Consider the following 20748-nt stretch of genomic DNA (forward strand, 5'->3'; position numbering starts at 1 on the left):
AGCTGGTGGATTAGAACTGCCGACCTTTTGGTTAACAGCCAAGCTCTTAACCGCTGTGCCACCAGGGTTCCAGAAAGAACACGGGAAGAAATAAAATCTATTGGCTTCCTACCGACGACGAAATTTCAGAACAACACTTTGTCTTTCAAGCAGTGCTGATTAGGGTTCCTCATCCCATTATTGCCATACTGGTCATTTAATGTCAATGAGTTTAACTGATTATCTTAAGAAGCCATTTTGCCCTTTTACTTTCTTCCACATAATCTCCCTACAGTTGAAGGGGTTAGCAACATTGGCTTGAGGTAAAGCAACAGATTTTTCAAAATCCTTACAGTGTTCTGTCTTGGGGGCTGCTAAGATAATTGTGAGAGGCACACATAATTTCAGGCTGGCCATTTTTGCACATGGGGTAAACTAATGCTGGTGACTGCAATCCCACAAAAGAAAAGAAACTCTTAATACCTCCTTGATCTATCTAAAGTTTCTCATTAAAAAAGAAAGAAAGACAACAAATGAGCAAACAAAAAATAATTGACTCTTTAAGCTGAAAAGATCTACAATGTCTCCAAACTGGACCAGAGCAGTAAGCTGTTCCAAAGGTTCCTGCTGGGTTATGGGTGCTGGTGTTCTTCCTGCTGACTTTGGCTGTCCATCCTTCCATAAGAGGGGACTGCTCTATAGCTAAGTTCAAATACTATAAGGCCCTGGAAACTTCTGTTGCTGGTTGTTGAAGCCTAAGGGTGAATGATGCTTTAGAATGAAATACTATATTACATTTCATTAGAAAAAGCTTAATTTTTATAACTGTCTCTTGATATGCCCAACTTATCACACAAATACAGCAGAAACAGAATCTGCAATACCTAAATGGGAAAAAAAAAAGAAATTGTTAGTACTAGTCTATTCCTTCTTTAGATGCCTTTTAAACAGCAAATTAAAACTTATTTTTCACTTGGTTTCATAAAAAGTTAATATTTACTAAGAAAAAAATTTAACAGTCATAGTGACCCATTGATGTAAACATGAAAACTGCAAAAGCAGATATCAGAAGAGATGCTTGTTGTTTTTGTTTCAAGAGAATAAAAAAAAAACAACAACAAATAGTTGTTAACTGAATAGGTGAATGCATCTGAAATCTGAATTGCATTAATACATAATTTATAGGATTATTTTTTAATACAATTTCAAAATTCCAACTCTAAAATTTGAATTTAAATTAACAAAATTTCAATAAATCACAAGTATGCTATGCTTTCCCAACTCTTAAGAACACAGATCCCAACATCATGGAAAACACCATAAACAGCTTACCCTATTTTTTACAGAAAAATGCACCTATTATGTACTTTTTTTGCCAACCATGCAACCCCTCCTGTGTTATTTTCATAATCGCGCTATGCCAATGTTGTTTACAAGTTGCTGACTTCAACTAACACACAGAAGACGTGATTAAACTATGAAAAGGGCAGACCTAACAAAACCTAATGGTTTCACTTAAGATGATCCAATAAGGTTTTCACATTCAACTGTTGAGCTAATACACTATAATTATCAACTTACGTTAATAGAAACAAATGCAAATTGTTATGTTCTGATTACTGGCAGACAACCAATCTCGATCCATTACTTCCTGACCATGGATTATACTTTTAGTATACAATTATGATCAAAAGTAACATTTTAGACTATTTTTATACACATAAGTAGGAGATTAAAGAAAATGAACAGAACGATTTACCAATAATATGGGAGGCTGGGTGAACGAGGCCGAAATTCACTTCTGGAAATGTCATGAGACATGTGTGGTATATGCATGGGGAACCTATGTTTCACTAAATTTCATCATTTTCGTGTGTTCTATGTGTGGGCACATTATTTCCATGGGCGTGTTATGTGCAAAAAAATATGGTATTTGAAGACTGCTATTTTGCTGTAATTAATAAGATCTTTGACATCTTTTGGGCTCATCAAATGCTATCTGCCTCATAGAGGTAATGTGGCCATCACTGGAAGTCAGCTTTTAGGAAATACCCACTTTCAAGAAGGATTTGAGTTTGTATATAATTACTAACCAGGTGGGCTCTTAAAAACTATGAACTCAGGTGGAGGGAGAAAATTATCCCAATCCACGCTTAGAGCTGGGGAAGAGAATGCATGAGGCAGAGTCATAATCCAGGCAGCTGTAAGCCAATATCTGAATTATGTTCTTGGCACTCTCCTGCCAGAGCTTTGAAAACAACCGCCCTTGGGACCAAACCCAGGATCCACCACTTGCACAGTTAAAGAGATCATGTGTGTTCAGTAGCAGGGGTTCAATGAATGGCAGAAGTAATTTATCCGCAATTCCAACACTGGAAAAGCTCCAACAATGCTGGAAAGTGGAAGTCTGACTGGGCTGCTAGAGCTCTACCTGGAAGATTTCTGTGCTGTCAACTTTTTTTTAATACACTGTTCATGAAAACTGTTTCACTGGGGTCACAGGGCAGGTCATTTATTCACTATAATGGATTCTACTGTATGGAATGACTGGACAGTAGTTACTCTGCTGTTGTTGTGTGCTGCTGAGTTAATTCCAACTCATAATGACCCTACGGGACAGAACAGAACTTCCTCGTAGGGTTTCTACGGATGTAATCTTTATGGAAACAGACTGTCACATCTTTCTCCCATGGAGCCACTGGTGGGTTTGAACTAATAACTTTTTGGTTAGCAGTTGAGCACCTAACCACTGTGCCACCAGGGGTCCTTAACAGTCACTAGATGGAGTAAAAATATCTCTATGACTCCCTTTTATCAGTCTCACAATCTGAAGGGTTCTACAATTTTTAAAAAGTTCTATACGTGATGGAACTATTTGTAACAGGAAATTAGATGATTGTTCAAATATGCAGTACCAGCTTGGGTCTAGTTTGACTCAGAAAAGGTACTGATTTTCTAGATCAAAGGTTTGAGAATGTAGCTGTAATTCCAACTTTAAACAGTTCACTAGCCAGTATGTTGTTGATTTTAGAAAGTTTGTTATTCAGGAAAAGAGCATTTCTGACATTTGTTTAAGCCTCTGATTTCTAGTGGGTATTGTGCTAAGATTTTGTAAGTTACAAAGGGAGTATACACTGAATCTCAGGAACAACCCTAATGCTCAGATATGTAGCTGAAAGATAACTTTGATTCCAGTGAAAAAGTGATTCTTGATAATCCTTAAGTAGCATAATATGCAAATAAAGGGGGATTCACATAGATATAAAATGCAAATTTGGAACTAAGACAGTTCTGGAGAAATTCAGCCTTCTAAATTGAGTGCTTATCTAGTCTTTGCTGTAGGTAACTTTGATAAATTACTACTCTATCTTACAATGTTTTGCTCGTTATATTTTATTTGTTTTTACTATAGGGCCTCCTGAATAGTCCCTCTTCAGGGACTATTTTAAAACATGAATATGTGGGCTGCTAGTCTCTCTCTTTAAAACTACATTTTATTTTTATTAATTAATTAAAAGATGAAAATTACTACTGCAAAAGTGATTTGAGTACATAGGAACCAGATCATAAACTGGATACTTTTATAAGTTAAAAACTTTCAAAGAGTTTCCCTTGATATTTAGTCTGGATTTTTAAACCTAAATTCATTACTTACCACAAATATTAGCTCCCATTTTTACATGGGCATAGCCATCCACTCCCCATGACCTTCCCCAGGAGTTTCGGACTATCCAATATGGCGTACTTCCTACAAAACATAAAATCACAACAAACACTGAAAAACTCATACTTGTTGTGAATGCATATGTGTCTTTAAGGTTGGGTTCTTGATAAATATAGTAGCTCTGGACAAGAGATGAAAAACGTACTGTAATGCTAACTTCAGCTAGCTAAGTAAACTTGAGCTATAGGTAAGGCAACACTCTAAACAGGAGAAATATGTCTAAATTAATTGTCCTTAACGCAGGCACTGTATAAAATAAAAACAGATAAACATTTCTAGGGAATTGGGAAAAAAAATTCTAGAAATGTATGATAAAATTATAAGCATTCTTTTTTTTCTAACAATTATCCTAAACATTTTAGATGGAAAACGTATACATTTTAAACAAGAATTATCATCATTCTAAAAAGGTATCTACCAAAATTTATAGGTGAAACCTTGCATGGGATTTATACCTGCAAGTCTACTGAGACTTTGGGAAGGACCAGACTTCAACGTTCTAAACAAATGGTGATCATCTGGCAATCAGAGCTGAAGGTGGAAAGCCATCAGCACATACCTGTTTTATCAAACCCAGTTATGAGAACTGCATGGTTTGCTTCTCCACTAGAGCAGTGATGCTGTATTATGCCTCCCAGATAATCCTGCCAGCTCACGGCATCTACTATCACTACCAAAGGGCCAAAGGTAAGAAGTGCTTTTGCCATTTCATCTTCTTGGTCACTACCAAAAAAGGAAATACTTGGTTAAGGAATTTGTTTTTGAAGGTAAAATATAAAAAAATGAGCCATTAAATCTGTATATGGTTAGGAGTGGGTTTGGCTGCAATTACAAAAGAACTAAAAAATGGAAGCTAAGTGAAATCTGCCTATTGGCAGTCCAGTACTGGCACGGGGCTCAAAGATGTCAGGAACCCAAGCTATTTCTGTGCTGTGTGAGTTTTCCATTCCCAAAGTCAATTCATGGTCCAAGATGGCTGCTGGAGCTCCAGCCATTTAATACATACTTAGGCAGCAAGATGTAGGAAAGAAGAAGAGCTACCATCTTGTTCAGAATATTTCCCAGAAGTAACACACATTTCTGCATATGTCTGCATAGATCTCACTGGCCAGAACTCAGTCATGTGGCTAAATCTAGCTTCAAGGACAATGGGAAATGAAGTTGAGTAGCTGTAAAGTTCACAGCTAAAATATAAAGATTATTTTGATAAGGAAAGAAGAAAAACTGGGTATGTGGAAGGATCGTGTCATCTCTGCCATACCATGTGAAAATCCAGAGACCAACCAACTTACCTTAGTGAATATCAAATATAGACATTACATGGACAGATTATTTAAAAGGGCTTAACATAATCATACGATAGAAGAAATGTTAAAATTCCCAAACTAGGTGCTAGATTTTCAAAAATGCAAAGGACACAATTACTGCTTTCATATGTGGGCATCTACTGATAAAGTCTTTTGTTATATAATGTTTGGCCTTCATACATCTTAATACTCATTGCCATTGGGTCGATTCCGACTCGTGGCAGCCCTATAGGACAGAGTAAACCTGCCCCATAGGGTTTCTGAGGCTGTAATCTTTACGGAAACAGACTGCCACGTCTTTCTCCCACGGAATGGCTGTTGGGCTCGAACCGCTGACCTTTCAGTTAGTAGCTCTGCGCTTAACCGTTGCACCACCAAGGCTCCCTCTCCATCTTAATAGTATATGCTTAAACCACCACTTACATTTTTTAAAGGTCAGCTTTGTGGTTAAAGGATACTGAAAACAAGTTGCTGATATTTCAGGTCATTATTCAGATAGCATTTAGCAGTTTATTGCTGCAGCAGGCTATGGGTGGATTAGTGGTTTGAAAGAGTAAATAATCCCTCATCATGCCCAGCTGGAGGCCAGTTTCTATGAAGGGATACTTTGTTCACGGATCAAGAAAGAACTGCATGCACGTGAAATTCATTGAAACAGACACTGTACGTTGATTTTACACATTTATCCATATTACATGTTAAACTCTGTTTTTTGGAAATCTATAAGCAGGCATTTCTGAATTTTGATACTATATTACTAATACTAATCAGTATTCGTTAAGATTATTTTAATACAAGATAAAATTATAAAATTCTTGAAAGGCATCATGGTAGGTTATAGCTTTGAAGTTCTGTGTTAAAAAAAAACAAAAAACAAAACATGGTCATGGAGTTGATTCTGACTCATGATGACCCCACGTGTTATATATAGAGTAGAACTCCTGTGAACTTTCTGGAAGTAAATTGTCAGGCATTTCTTCTGCAGTGGTTTCTGGGTATATTCAAACTGCCAATCTCTAGGTTCGTAGTCGAGTGCAACCCCTTTATAGCACTCAGAGACTTGCAGTTCTTCATACCTGGGTACAGATTCCAGCTGTACACTACAGTCATTCCACCTGCTTTGTAGAATTAATATAAGATAAAATTATAGGTATAAATTGTGTACCTTACCTAGCACATGAGTTCTACTCTAACTTTACAACAAACATTGTTTCCTTCCTCATTTCTAACTCATCTAATAATTTTTTAGCATAAGTTTCAGTATATATAGTAGACTTTATTGTATTGAAATTCTTTGAATATTTTGTAACCCAAATACAATTTATATGATCTTCTCTGTTCTACCCAGAACACAGTTGTCTCTATCTATTTAAGGCAACCAAAGATTTACTGTAAAATATATCACATCAGCAATCCAGTTTCAGGACGAAGCATAAAGGAAAGAGAGAGATCGAGAATTTTTTTTTTTTTAAAGAAAATAAAGGGTTAGTAACATTGTAGGATCAAAGAAATAACTTAGTAATTAACCCTGCTGTGAGGCAGGCTGAGGAAAACATATCAAAGATATTGAAAAATAAGAAATAAGAGGACATCTGACTGTAAGGACAAGCCAAGCCAGGCAACTGTCCCATGTAGCTCCAGAGCCCGAATGTCACGGTTATCAGTTGTCTTTCAGAAAGGTCTGGACCTTTAGCAGCTTAAAATATATTCCAAACAGCATCTCTAGCTCCATTATCAGTCCAGTGTAGAACTACTATCAAAACACACATTGTTGATAATGGATGAGCTTGCTATTCATTTTCCAGCAGTGATATACAAAACCTACAGTCTTCAAAGAATTCTCCTGAACTTTATTTCCACCAAGATTTGGTGATTAAGGCGAGCCTTACTGGTACAGACTCTTCATGATCATGTTGATCTGCATCTCACGTTCCCTGTGATTCAGTGTGTTACACTGTGTGCGAATTTTTCAGTCTATTGTTCTATGAAGTAGTAGGTTGCTTCCCTTTTTGTCCATTTAAAGTCACTGTCATATTCTATTTTGAGTTCTGCCAGGTCTTTCCTGAGGCATGATGAGCAAAAATGCATAAAAAAGCCTGGGTGTCATTTTTAAGACCAGGTTATGTTTTAGTGTATACTAGTTCTTAGATCTTTTATGGTTCTGCACAGTGTTAGTTTTCGGTGGATGGCTGTGCCTTGAGCTAAAGTCAGAGGACATTGAAAAACTCCGAGCTCAGGACCTTCTCAGCAGAGGTAGGTAAACAAGTATGGGCTTCAGTGTTGGAGGACAGGAGTTCTGACTGGTCTCCAATGTCCTAGCTGGGGACCCTCCCTGCATCTCAGACTCTGTAGATGGGAACAGTGACTTCTGAAGTGCCCAGAGCCTGACCCATATATTTGGTGATGCTGTGAAAGACCTTCCCGCGTGCTCTCCCCTTACCACTGCGGTGCACATCAGCTCAGCTTCCCGGGATAAGTCCTGCAGTTCTCAGCCTGAGCTCTTTCTCTCACAAAGTGAGAGGGAATCACTACTTACCCTCCAACCCCACCCCAGATGCGGCCTTCAGTAATAAAGCATGGGAGGAGATGAACATCAACTTGGGTGGGTTAACTCTGAAGTGCATATTTCACACTGGATCCCAGAGCCCCCCAGTAGGATTAAGCTTACCCCTAGTGATAACTTACATAGTAACGAAATCCTCCTTTCTCTGGTCTCACTTCCTCATTCCCCCACCAAAGTTAACTGAGATCACATCCTACATACCCCAACAAAGCATTTGATACTCCTTTTCAAATCTTCCGCATCTGAGCTAATGGTAAATCCATTCTTTCAGGAGTTCAGGCAAAAAAGCCTGGTGTCATTGTGCCTCTCCTCTCTCCTACCCTTCATATAAAACAAAACAAAAATACAAACCTGTCACTATCGAGCTGATTCTGACTCATAGTGACCCTACAGGACAGAGTAGCACTACCCCATAGGGTTTCCAAGGAGTGGCTCGTGGATTTGAACCCCTGACTTTTACTAGCAGCCGAATACTCTAACCACTGCCCCACCAGGGTTCTGTCTTTCATATAAAGCCCTCGATATAACCTGAGGGGCTTCCCCCTCTGTAAGGGATATTTATTTATTGTCTCTCATCTCCAAGAATATCATTCTAATACTCTGTATTTTGGTGTTCTGACTTGGATATACAAGTTGCATTTTCTAACTCCCTTGACATATAGCTTTTGACTAGATAATGGCAATTGGAGGTCCTAAAGGAATGTTTGCAACAATTGTGTGGATGACACAGGACAGGGCTGTGTTTTGTTCTAATGTACACAGGGTCACTCTGAGGAACCGACTCGATGCACCTAACCACAACAGCAAAGGGATGCTGGAAGGTGGAAAGAGGAGAGAAGGGACTTCCTGTTTTTCAATTCCCTCCAGTGTTGTTCTACCAGAGAAAGAGCTGGCTCAAACCCCCAGGTTCTCCTGGCATCCCCAATACCAGCGGTGTGGCACCCTTTTGTGGAGGTCTAAGCATCAGCTGCAGAAGGTCCGTTTCTCAGAGGTCTAAGCACCAGGCCCACAGGGACACTCTTCTATACTCCTATGTTTTAATAACGTCTTCTCATTCCTTTGTTTCCCCAGCTTTTGGGGTGGTGGCTGATTGTGTAATTGTTAATTTCTGAATGACCTGAGCATCCTCCCTGCAGGCTTTCAGTCTTCTAACTCCTGGGCATCTCGTTCCCTACGCTGAATCCTTTGTGTTGGTACTTCTGTTCGCCTCTGTGAGTTCCACCCCACTTCACAGTGTAAGTATGCCACATGCAGTATTTCAGATAAACAAATATTTGGGGCAACCTACACTAAAATAACAAATATATATGTATATGCATATATACGTATGTGTATAAATGTATATTTGTTATTTATCTGAAATACAACTGTAACTGGGTGCCCTGTATTTTCATCTGCTAAAGCTGGCAATCATACTCCTAACTGGTCACCACGCTCCCATCCTTGCCCTGTTCTACCTGTTCTCTTTGCGGAAGCCAGAGTGATTCTGTTAAAATGTGACTAAGGCCATGTCATTTCTCTTCTCAAAGCCCTCTAATGGTTTTACATCTCAGAGTAAAGACAAAGAGCTTCCCATGACCTTTCAGGCTTGACATGAACTGACCCCCTTCTAAAAGTTAGTAACTGGTAATGTCTCCTCATCTCCTGCTAGTCTTGTCCTCCTTCTTTCCACTGTAGTCACACTGGCTTCATCATTGTTCGTAAAGCATACCAGATATGTTTCTGCCTCAGGGCCTTTGCACTTACAGATTCCTCTGCTTAAAACAGTACTTCTCCAGATACCTGCATGGGTAAGTTCGCTCATTTCTTCAGATCTTCACCTTCTTGTTGAGTCCCTCGATGGCTATTCTTTCTAAAATTTTATATGCCCCTCTCTCCAGATATTTCTGATTCTTCCACTGCATTACTTGGTTCTCTTTAGAAATGATTGCTTCTAACACACCATACATATATATATATATTTTGATTATTGCCTGTCTCTCCACTAAAATGTAGTCCATGAGGGCAAGATTAGTCTGTTTCGTTCACTGTCAAATCCTCTGATCCTAAAACAGTGTTAAATATCTGAATGAATGAATAACTAAATGAAAGATCATCCCGCAGAGTCTAACACAATCAGCTTAACACTTCACTAGCCAGAAAAGCCCACTGTTCACTATAAATGTCGAGATTTTTATTGGACCTCTTCCTTCTTAATGAAAGGTTGGTTAGATCCTGTTCCAGACTCAACACCAATGACCCTTAGATTTTCTCTCTCCTCTCTCGTGCGTGCCCACACATGCTCTCCAATATCGACTAATGACTATTATTCTTTTGTGTCTTTGCTAAGTTTTTCAATTTGCCACCCTTGTCAAGGGATTTCCTAAACATCTTGTAATTACATTTTCAAAATGTAGTTCCTTCTTGTTCACACCCTTTCCTTATACAGGATTTATGAAGATACTAGTAATAAAGGGCAATAATAACGAAACAACTCCCCCCCCGCCAAAAAAAAAAAGAGGTATTCGACTTACGTAAGAACCAGCTTATGACAGAGTGGTTGGGACAGAACCCCGAAGTAAGTTGGGGACTAACTGTACTCTCAAGGAACTGATGACTTAAAGCGGCACGCTTTCTCATTTTAGAAATTATGTCACCTTCACCCCCGAAGGAGGTACTGGGAATGTGCTCAGTGACCCTACACACTTCATTAGAGATCCTATGTAGCCTTCCAGGTGTGCAACCGAGGCTCACTGGTGGATTCTTCTCAGGACCACCCTTGTTATGGATAGCAGTTGTGTCCTCGGCAAACTTAGGCTGATTTAGAGGGGTTACATTTTTGGCAAGCATCCAGTTTCATGCCTGTTTTCCTTCAGACCCTACAGGTAGACATCATCTGGATCACGAGATTCTTTTATATTCAGTATCAGTAAATTATAGGGCATTCTGGCACCTTATCCAAATTTAATTTAATGCTTCTGTTTTCTCTGTTTCAGTTTTGAGATATGAAGTTCCCTTTTATATTTCTTTTTTTATTTTATTGTGTTTTAGGTGAAAGCTTACAGCACAAATTCGTTTCTCATTCAAAATTTTATACACGAGTTGCTTTGTGACATTGGTTGCAATCCCATCAATGTGGCAGCACTCTCGCTTTGTCGTTTTCCACCTGGGTTCCCTGTGTCCATTCGTTCAGTTTTCCTGTCCCTTCCTGCCTTCTCATCTTTGCTTTCAGGCAGATGGTGCCCATTTGGTCTCGTAGACTTGACTGAACTATGAAGCACATTCCTCACATGTAGTGCTATTGTTCGTTTTACAGGCCTGTCTAATCTTTGGCTGAAAGCTGGACTTCAGCAGTGGTTTCAGTTCTGAGTCAGCAGGGTGTCCAGGGGCCATAGTCTCGGGGGTTCCTCCAGTCTCTGTCAGACCAGTAAGTCTGGTCTTATTTTCTCCCACTCTGTCTGGGACTCTGTATTGTGATCCCTTTATTTCTTAATAAAAATTGAAACCAAGGGTTGGCTGAGTTTCCTTTGTCCTTATTCATCTCTGAATACCTATTCTGTATTCTATCAAAAGGTCACAATGATTCTCTAGCTGGCTATTTGTTTCTCAAGCCTTTTTTAATTGATTGTTTCCCCCTGAACACATCCAAAGTCAATCTGCCCTTCAAGTTCCAACAAGAATCCTCTTCCCCAGCCTATTTTTTCTGTCCTTGCATTCTTATCATGAATGTGTGTGACACAATTTATCTTCAGTAATATACTCTTCCCTACTTGTTCTTAATTTGAAAGCTTTGGTTTACATTTTTATTACAGCCAGTGACTTGAAAAGGGACACAGAGGATGTTCAAAAATATTTCTAGATACATAGATTGCTTAATATTAGAGTCTACACAAAGCAGTTCTGGATTGATTCAACAGTAAGACTGAAACATGCTAATGCTATTATAATACAATTGGTAAGAGGAAAGTGGTAAATATAAATTATACCTTAAACTGAATTTGTTGTTGTGTGCCAATGAATCTATCCCGACACATAGCGACCTTATAGGACAGAGTAGAACTGCCCCCTGGGGTTTTCTAGGCTGTGATCTTTTTTTTTATTTTATTTTTTATTGTTGTAGTTTAAATGAAAGTTTACAATTCAAGTTAGTCTCTCATACAAAAATGTATACATACATTGTTATGTGACCCTAACTGCTCTTTCTATACTGTGACAGCACACTCCTCCTTTCAACCTCTGATTTCCCGTGTCCATTCAACCAGCTCCTGACGCTCTCTGCCTTCTCATCTCACCTCCGGACAGAAGCTGCCCACTCAATCTCATGTATCTACTTGAGCTAAGAAGTACACTCTTCATGAGTATCATATTATGTCCCATAGTCCAGTCCAATCTTTGTTTGAAGAGTTGGCCTTGGGAATTGTTTTTGTTCTGGGTTGACAGAAAATCCAGGAGCCATGCTTTCTGGGGTTCCTCTAGTCTCGGTCAGACCATTAAGTCTGGTCTTTTTACTTGAATTTGAGTACTGCATCCCACCCTTCCCCCACTCCATGGGGGACTCTCTGTTGTGTTCCCTGTCAGGGCGGTCATTGGTGGTATCCGGGCACCATCAATTCTTCCTGTCTCAGGCTGATGAAGTCTCTGGTATATGTGGCCCTTTCTGTCTCTTGGGCTAATACTTTCCTTGTGTCTTTGGTGTTCTTCATTCTCCTTTACTCCAGGTGGTTGGGACCAATAGATGGCTGCTTGCAATCTAGGCTGTAATCTTTATGCGAGCAGATCACCAGGTCTTTTCTCCTGCAGAGCTGCTGGTGGGTTCAAACCACCAACCTTTCAGTTAGCAGCTGAGTTCTTAACCATTGTGCCACCAAAAGAAACCCAAACCAAATCCATTGCCATTGAGTCGATTCCAACTTAGAGCGACTCTATAGGATTGAACAGAATTGCCCCATAGGGCTTCTAAGAAGCCCCTGGTGGATTTGAACTGCCCACCTTTTGGTTAGCAGCTGAATTCTGAACCACTACCAGGGTTTCCACTTTGCTACCAGATCTCCTTACACTGAATTTAAGTGTGCTAATTTAAAATTGTTATTTCTATTGTAATTAGATACAAAAAAGTAAGTTGCTTGTATTCAAGAAACAATACCCATAATACTCCAAAGTGATTGCCAGTTACTCTGCCTAGTAAAAAGCAGTTTTGAAAACAATTAAGAGCATGAAGTAATTCCCTCAATCATGTTATTAATTCTGAACAGTTGACAGATCATAAATTAAAGAGCATAGAGAAAAAAAACAGAAAAGACATTTACCTGAAGTCATATGCAGAATAACCTTTGATTGAAAATCCAGAATGTGAAACAGAAAAATATTGGCACAGGCCGTTTTGTGCTTTAAATGGGTATTCTGAATCTCTCACCAGTTTTACTTGCATCTAAAAGAAAATAGCCACCCAAAGTGTTCACGGGCATTCAGTTGTTTTAAAAATCAAACAAATAATTCCAATGTGCTAAAATAAGGTCCTCCTTGGCCACATCGTCATCATGTGGATACTTTTTTGGGTTCTTAGATCTTAAGTTCTTAGGTACTTCTTATGGATGTCCTAGGGAATTACAGACAATATCCTTCCTTCTCAGTTTTACTCCTCTTTTTCCCATTTTCTTCTCTAGAATCTCCATCTGTCTGATAACAAAGCCTAGAGTCATCTTGCTCCTGAAGACAACAGGGTATTATCTTCCTTCCAGTCCTCTGGGTCTTTGTTAGCAATTCTTTGAGGGAGCCTTGGTGGAGCAGTGGTTAACAGCTATGGCTGCTAACCAAAGGATTGGCAGTTCAAATCCATCAGCTGCTCCTTGGAAACCCTGGAAGGCAGTTTTACTCTGTCCTCTAGAGTCACTATGAGTCAGAATGAGACACATTCAGTACAGTGATTTATCAAGACAAGATAATGGTTATGTTAAGCATTTTTCTACCCACTTCTCTCATCTGTCATGAGTCATACATTTTATAGTTCTCCCATTCTGAGTGCTGGGCTTATAGAAGCGGGGAAAATAGTTGCTGTCGGAGTCAATTCTGACTCATAGTGACTCCATGTGTTTCAGAGCAGAACTGTGCTCCATAGGATTGTCAATGGCTGATTTTCTGGAAGCAGATCACCAAGGTCTTTCTTTCAAGGTGTCTCTGGGTAAAACTGAACCTCCAGCCTTTTGATGAGCAGTTTAGCGCATTAACCATTTGCACTACCCAGAGTCAAGGGAAAGAACATGCAGTTCATTGTCCCACAATGGGTACAGAGCAGCTCCAGGCATACACAAAAAAAAAAAAAACAAACTCATTGCTATGGAGCCAATTCCGACTTCAGAGCAAACCTACTGGACAGAGTAGAACTGCCCCAGAGGGTTTCCAAGGAGCAGCTGGTGGATTCGAGCTGTTGACCTTTCAGTCAGCAGCCGAGCTCTTAACCACTGTGCCACCAGGGCTCCCAAAGCATATACCAAAAAAACCAAACCCATTGTCATCGACTTGATTCTGACTCATAGCAACCCTACAGGACAGAGTAGAACAGCCCCACGAGGTTTCCGACAAGTGGCTGGTGGATTCAAACTGCCAACCTTTTGATTAGCAGACAAGCTCTTAACCACGGTGCCCCAAAGCATATAGTGACACAAAATACAGTGAATGAATAACTGAAGGACATTCAGGTCTTAGGAACTTTGCCTTGAAGATTAAAACAAACAACAACAACAAAAGCATAATAGTGCTCCCATTGTCTGGTTTCATGTAGTTGATGCTTGACTGGGGACAGCGTCAGAGAGTTTACCAAGAACAATGAGGGACACTGTATTAGATGGGGTCAAGCCCTACAGTGGCACACAGGGAACTTAAAGGGCAGCTTTGACTCAGCTAATGACTTGGTAATGTGATTTCACCTCTCGGGTCTCATTGCTTCATCTGTAAGAAGAGTTACTACATTAGCTGACTGTAATGTTCCTTTGCACCTTAACATTCAGAAACTGTATGGAAATGAATAATTTTCTCTCATCTTTCTTGGGCATTTTGTGGCACGGATTTGCAAACAAGTATTTTCCTATTACAAAATGATAGGAAATAAGCATAAATATGGACTGAAAACAGATTTCAGGTAAGATTTTTCACCCTTTGATTTCTTGATGGCTGATTTGCCTAGAAACAATTCACTTTTAAATTTTCTGATTGATTCAAGCTTTGCTTATCTAAATTTCGAACTTGAAAACATTATTTAGCATAAGAAGGAGTTGTTTGAATACTTAACACATAGTAAACAATCAAAAAAGAAAAAACAAAGAGTTTAAAATTATTCACCTTATTTAACCAGTTCAAAGCATTGAGTGTAGACCCTCCATTGCAGCCATAATTGCTGTATGAACAATCAATGACCTGCTGTACACTCAGGTCTTCCAGAGGCTTCCCTTTGATCGCACATGCAGATTCCACCGCACCTACCACGCTGAAGGCCCAGCAGCCTCCACACTGTTCAAAAATACGAGAGGAGGGTGGTATTTATTATCAAATTGTATTTAGATCATGTCTACCAACATCTCTAAATAGAAGATATATCAAATCAAGTAAAATTCGCAGAACCTGGAAGTAACAAAACATATATGTCCACCTTCTAGATTTTCAAATTGAAAAAATAAAAGAAAACCAAAAGTCCCTTTTAATTGTGAAAATATAATTATTAATTAAAGGTAAATTAGTTCTATCACTATTGCAAATTCAAACAATGCAAGATAAAAGCAAATTTTCAGAGACTGGGAAAATGCTTAGACCAACTGATGAATTTGTCAAAGAATAATCAGTTCATCGAACATATAACATCTATTTATAAGTGGTGTTTCTACAAAGAGTGAGGACCAAATCCCACCCCACTCTTTAATTCCAACTTATTCCTCACCGGATCCTCTGCCTCTATGTCATCCACCATCCCTATCTCAAGGCTGGACATCAGTGATGGGATGAGGTGGGGTGAGGATGTAAGTTTTATTCATTATTTCAGGAAAACAAGAACTGAATGAATTAATTTTTAAGGCTGTATTATGGGTTGAATTGTGTCCTCCACAAAAGATATGTTGAAGTCCTAAATCCTGGTACCTGTGAATTTGACCTTATCTGGAAATAGGATCTTTGCAGATATAATTAGTTAACATGAGGCTGCAATGGAGTAAGGTGGTCCTAATCCAACATGACCTGTGTCCTTATAAAAAAGAGAAGATACATAGATACGGAGAGATGCAGAGGCAAGACAGCCGTGTGCAGACAGAGGTGCAGATTGGAGTGATGCCGCCACAAGACGAGGAATACCTGGAGCTACGAGAAGAGGCAAAGATGGCCTCTGGAAGAGGTAAGCGTCTTCCCTTACAGGCTTTCAAGGGAGCATGACCCTACTAACACCCTGATTTTGGACTTCGAGACTGTACATACATGCAGGACACGTACATAGATCAAGAAGCAGTCGTTCAAACAGAACAAAAGGATATTATGTGGTTTAAAAATCAGAAAAGCAGTGCAGTACAGTTGTATCCTTTCACCTTACTTATTCAATCTGTATGCTTAACAAATGATTCAAGAAGTTGGACTACATGAAGAAGAATGAGGCATCAGGATTGGAGGAAGACTCATTAACAACCTGGGGTATGGAGAAGACACGACCTTACTTGCTGAAAGTTAAGATGACTTGAAGTACTTACTGATGAAGGTCAAAGATCACAGTCTTCAATATGGATTGAACATAAAAAATAGGAAAATCTTTACCACCAGTCTGATAAAGAACATCATAATAAATGGCTAAGAAACTGACATAGTCAAGGGTTTCAGTCTACTTGGATCAACAATTTTGAAGTAGCAGTCAAGAAATCAAAGGACATATTGCATTGGGAAATTATGCTGCAAAAGACTTATTTAAAGCGTTAAAACGCAAAGCTATCACTTTGATGACTTAAGCGTGCCTGACCAAAGCTATGGTCTTTTCCATCACCTCAAGTATGTGAAAAATTGGACAATGAAAAAGGAAGATCGAAGAAGAATTGATGCATTTGAATTGTCGTTCTGGCAAAGAATACTGAATACACAATGGACTTCTAGAAGAACAAACAAATTAGTCTTGGACGAAGTACAGCCAGAATGCTCCTTAGAATGGAAAATGGCAAGACTTCCTCTTGCTCACTTTGGATACTTCATCAGGAAAGACCAACGGCTAAAAAAGAACATCATGTTAGGTAAAGTGGAGGGTTAGCAAAAATGAGGGAAAACCTCCATGGGATGACTTGACACAATTGCTGCAACAATGGACCCATACCAATGGTTATGTAGATGATGCAGGACCAGACAACGTTTAGTTCTACCATATATAAGGCTGCCATGATTCCCAGCTGACTCTACAACAATAGAGTCCACAACTGTGAGAGAGAAACTTCTGTTGTTTTAAGCCACTCACTTTGTGGTAATTTGTTATGGTAGACCTAGGAAACTAATACGGGCTGTATAAAGATGGCAGCCTGCACCACTAAGTATGCATATCACATATGCATGTGAAGCATCTTAATGCTATAAACCCATATTAATGTTCCTCATTCAAATATCGGCTAACCATTTTAGCTGATTCTGGATCTATCTATTGACTTCCTTTTATTGGACAAACAGGAACAACATATTAAAAAGGCCGGTCCTGAAATAAAGGGAGGTGATGGAGGATATGGAATCAGTGGATCTCCTTAAATGAAGAAGAAGGAACCACAGAAAAGACGAAGAAGAGCGTTTGAAACTGGATTCAACTTCCTCTTAAAACCATATGCTGCAGTATTAGGCAAAAGAAGGAAGAAGAACAATTGGTTGTATTTGGGTTTAGAGCAACTTGATGGCTTTAAGTTGTCTCATTTATGACTCTATCTCCAGTGCCTGTGACACAGTAAAACAGTCACTAAACGAATCTACAGCAGGGGTCCCAACCCTTGAGAAACGCGACAACCATAACTACATAGTCAAGGAGGTCAGTTCCTGTTGGAAAATATCCTGCCATTATATTCCTTTAATTAAAGATTTCTAATTAGAAGTTTCCCTTTAATACAATTTAGACACTTCTTGGAAGGATTAAGTATGACTAATTCACACTTCAGTGCGAAAATCTAATACTTGACAGGCTTAATTGAAGGAGAAGAAAGGAGAATTAGGAAGATGATTTTAAAAATAAACCATGCAAGAGGACCCGAAAACACATATTTTACCTCCTTTATAACTCTGTTCAAGGCCCCTGGAGGTGGTATCCTGTGGGCCAATGAAAACCATCACTGCTCTGCCATTTGTTTCCAGTCCCAGAAGAAGAATCAGAAGACATTAAGGGGACACAGGAGAGGAACCCCAAAGCGGAGGGTAAGAACAGTGAAGGGAAGTCTCCAGTGCTGCCCAACAGGCAGTCCAAGAGAGTGGAAGAGCAAAGGCAGAAGCACCATGGTTATAATTCTGACTCATGGCAACCCCATGTGTTACAGAGCAGAATCACTCCTTAGGGTTTTCTTGGCTGCAATCTTTACAGAAGCAGACTGCCAGGTCTTTTCCATGGTGCGGCTGGGTGGGTTCAAATTGCCAGACTTTAGGATTAGTAAAAACTCATTGCTGTCGCGTCAATTCTGACTCATACTGACTCTACTGGTTAGTGCAAACCATTTGGACCACTCAGGGACCTCGGAGACCTATAAAAAAAGACTTCATTCTATCTAGAAAACACTTCTATCATGAAGATTCCATATGGCTTTGGGGAGGGAGATAAAATTCTATTATAGATTGTCCCCCTAAAAGATGTGTTGGAATACTAACACCTCTATACCTGTTGCTGCTGAGGAAATTCCAATTCATAGCCCCATGGGGTTTCCATGGAGCGGCTGGTATATTAGAACTGCTACCTTTTTGGTTAGCAGCTGAGTTCTTAACCACTGCGCTAACCCCTTGTCATGGATTGAATTATGTCCCCCCAAAAATGTGTGTATCAATTTGGCTGGGCCATGATTCCCAGTATTATGTGATTTTCCCATAGGTTGTAAATCCTGCCTCTATGATGTTAATGACGGAGGATGGGCAGCAGTTGTGGTAGTGAGGCAGGACTCAATCTATAAGATTGGATTGTGTCTTGAGGCAATCTCTTGAGATATAAAAGAGAGAAGTGAGCAGAGAGACAGGGGGATCTCATACCACCAATAAAACAGTGCCAGGAGCACAGTGCATCCTTTGGACCCAGGTCCCTGCAAGGAGAAGCTCCTAGTCTGGGGGAGGATTGATGAGAAGGCCGACAGAGAGAGAAAGCCTTCCCCTGGAGCTGATGCCCTGAATTTGGACTTTTAGCCTACTTTACCGTGAAGAAATACATTTCTCTTTGTTAAAGCCATCCACTTGTGGTATTTCTGTTAGAGCAGCACTAGATGACTGACACACCCCTATATGTTGTTGTTGTTATGTGCTGTTGAGTTGGTTCCAACTCATAACGACCCTATGTATGACCCTATACACTGCCCAGTCCTGAGCCATTGTTACAGGCACTATGTCAATCCATCTAGTTGAGGGTCTTCCTCTTTTTCACTGACCCTCTACTTTATCAAGCATGATGTCCTTCTCTAGGGACTGGTCCCTCCTGATAACATGTCCAAAGTAAGTGAGATGAAGCCTTGCTATCCTTGCTTCTAAGAAGCATTCTGGCTGTACTTCCTCCAGGACAGATTTGTTCGTTGTTTTGGCAGTCCATGATATATCCAACATTCTTCACCAACACCATAACTCAAAGGCGTTAATTCTTCTTTAGTCTTCCTTTTCCATTGCCCAGCTTTCGCATGATATAAGGCGACTGAAAACACCATGGCTTGGGGCAGGCGCAGCTTAGTCCTTAAAGTGACATCTTTGCTTTTTAACACTCGAGAGAGGTCTTTTGTAGCAGATTTGCCCAAGGCAATGCGTCATTTGATTTCCTGACTGCTGCTTCCATGGGTGTTGATTGTGGATCCCCTATATAGGTGGATGTAATTCCATTTGGGAATAGGGTTTTGTTAGATTAATAAGGCTGTTATCAGTGTAGGGCCTGTCCTAAACCTAATTACTTCTGAGTTATAAAAAAAAACAGATTAGACACAAAAACAAGCAGAAACAAGGGAAGACAAATGCTGTATGAAGATCATCAAGGGGACCACCTGAGCTACGGGAGCAGACGAGAGAAGAATTTTCCCCCAGAGCTGAGAAGGAGAGAGCCTTCGCCTAGAGCTGGTGCCCTGAATTCAGACTACTAGCCTCCTGAACTATGAGAAAATAAACTTCTGTTCATTAAAGGCACCCACTGGCGGTATTTGTGTTATAGCAGCACTAGGAAACTAAAACAGATTCCTTATTCATTTATTTTTCTTTCTTATGTTATTAGATGTGGGGCAAGCTGTTTACAAATCTGCATCTCATGTTTCCTCATTTGTAAGACAAGTACAAAACAGTAACTGTCTCACAGATTAATTTTACTGATTAAGTGAGTTGAGACATGTTTAGAACACATATAGCAGGTTCTCAACATACGTAAGTTATTATGACTAGTGCTTTGTCGCTAAATAGTTCCCAGAGGGCAGGACTGACATGTTCCAACGTAAGGTCAGAGACAAACTCTTTCTCACCGTAACTGCACAGACTCATGCGTTCCAAAAGTAAGACTATCGATTGTCCCAGCAATGCCTAGTTCACAAATTCTGATCAATCCCTGTCTCCTGGTTTGGCACATCTCTTCTACGTTTGTTGGCTTCATTCTCAGACTTCCTTCTTTATGGCACGAGTTAGTTGTCATGAGCTAATAGGGCTATAGCCTTCCAGGTGCCATTCAGTAGAAAAGAAAAAGCCCCATTTTACAGGAGAAAAGGGTAAACCGCATTTTACAATAGCTCCCACACTAGTCCTCTGATTCGATCTCTGTGTAAGCCCATCTCTGAACCAATCACTGCTACAGGTATTCGGTGATTGACTGGCTTAAGTCTGAGTTCATCCATGGGTCTGAGATTGTATCCCACACAGCTGTCATAGGAGACGTCAAATGAAAATCAACTACTTTTGCCACAATGGAACCATGAATGGGTGCTGCTAACCAAAACAGCATGTGCGTATTTTATTTTTTTATTTAAATAGATAACAGCTCCCCACCAATAACTTGTAGA

General features: G+C 39.8%; 1 protein-coding gene across 1 annotated transcript in view; it reads right to left on the reverse strand.

Annotated features, from left to right (window-relative positions):
- Nucleotides 1–36: 36 nt before the first annotated feature.
- Nucleotides 37–20748, reverse strand: part of CTSO (cathepsin O) — a 23168-nt gene continuing 2456 nt past the window's right edge. Inside the window, exons 2-6 of the mRNA XM_023736601.1 lie at nt 14888–15055; nt 12859–12980; nt 4263–4426; nt 3635–3727; nt 37–863 (exon numbers count right to left, since the gene is read on the reverse strand). Coding sequence (XP_023592369.1) covers nt 829–863; nt 3635–3727; nt 4263–4426; nt 12859–12980; nt 14888–15055 — 582 coding nt within the window. The 3' untranslated portion in view covers nt 37–828. The remainder of the gene's footprint in view (nt 864–3634; nt 3728–4262; nt 4427–12858; nt 12981–14887; nt 15056–20748) is intronic.

This window comes from Trichechus manatus, unplaced genomic scaffold (genome assembly GCF_000243295.1).
Source record: "Trichechus manatus latirostris isolate Lorelei unplaced genomic scaffold, TriManLat1.0 scaffold00089, whole genome shotgun sequence".
Classification (NCBI taxonomy): Eukaryota; Metazoa; Chordata; class Mammalia; order Sirenia; family Trichechidae; genus Trichechus; species Trichechus manatus.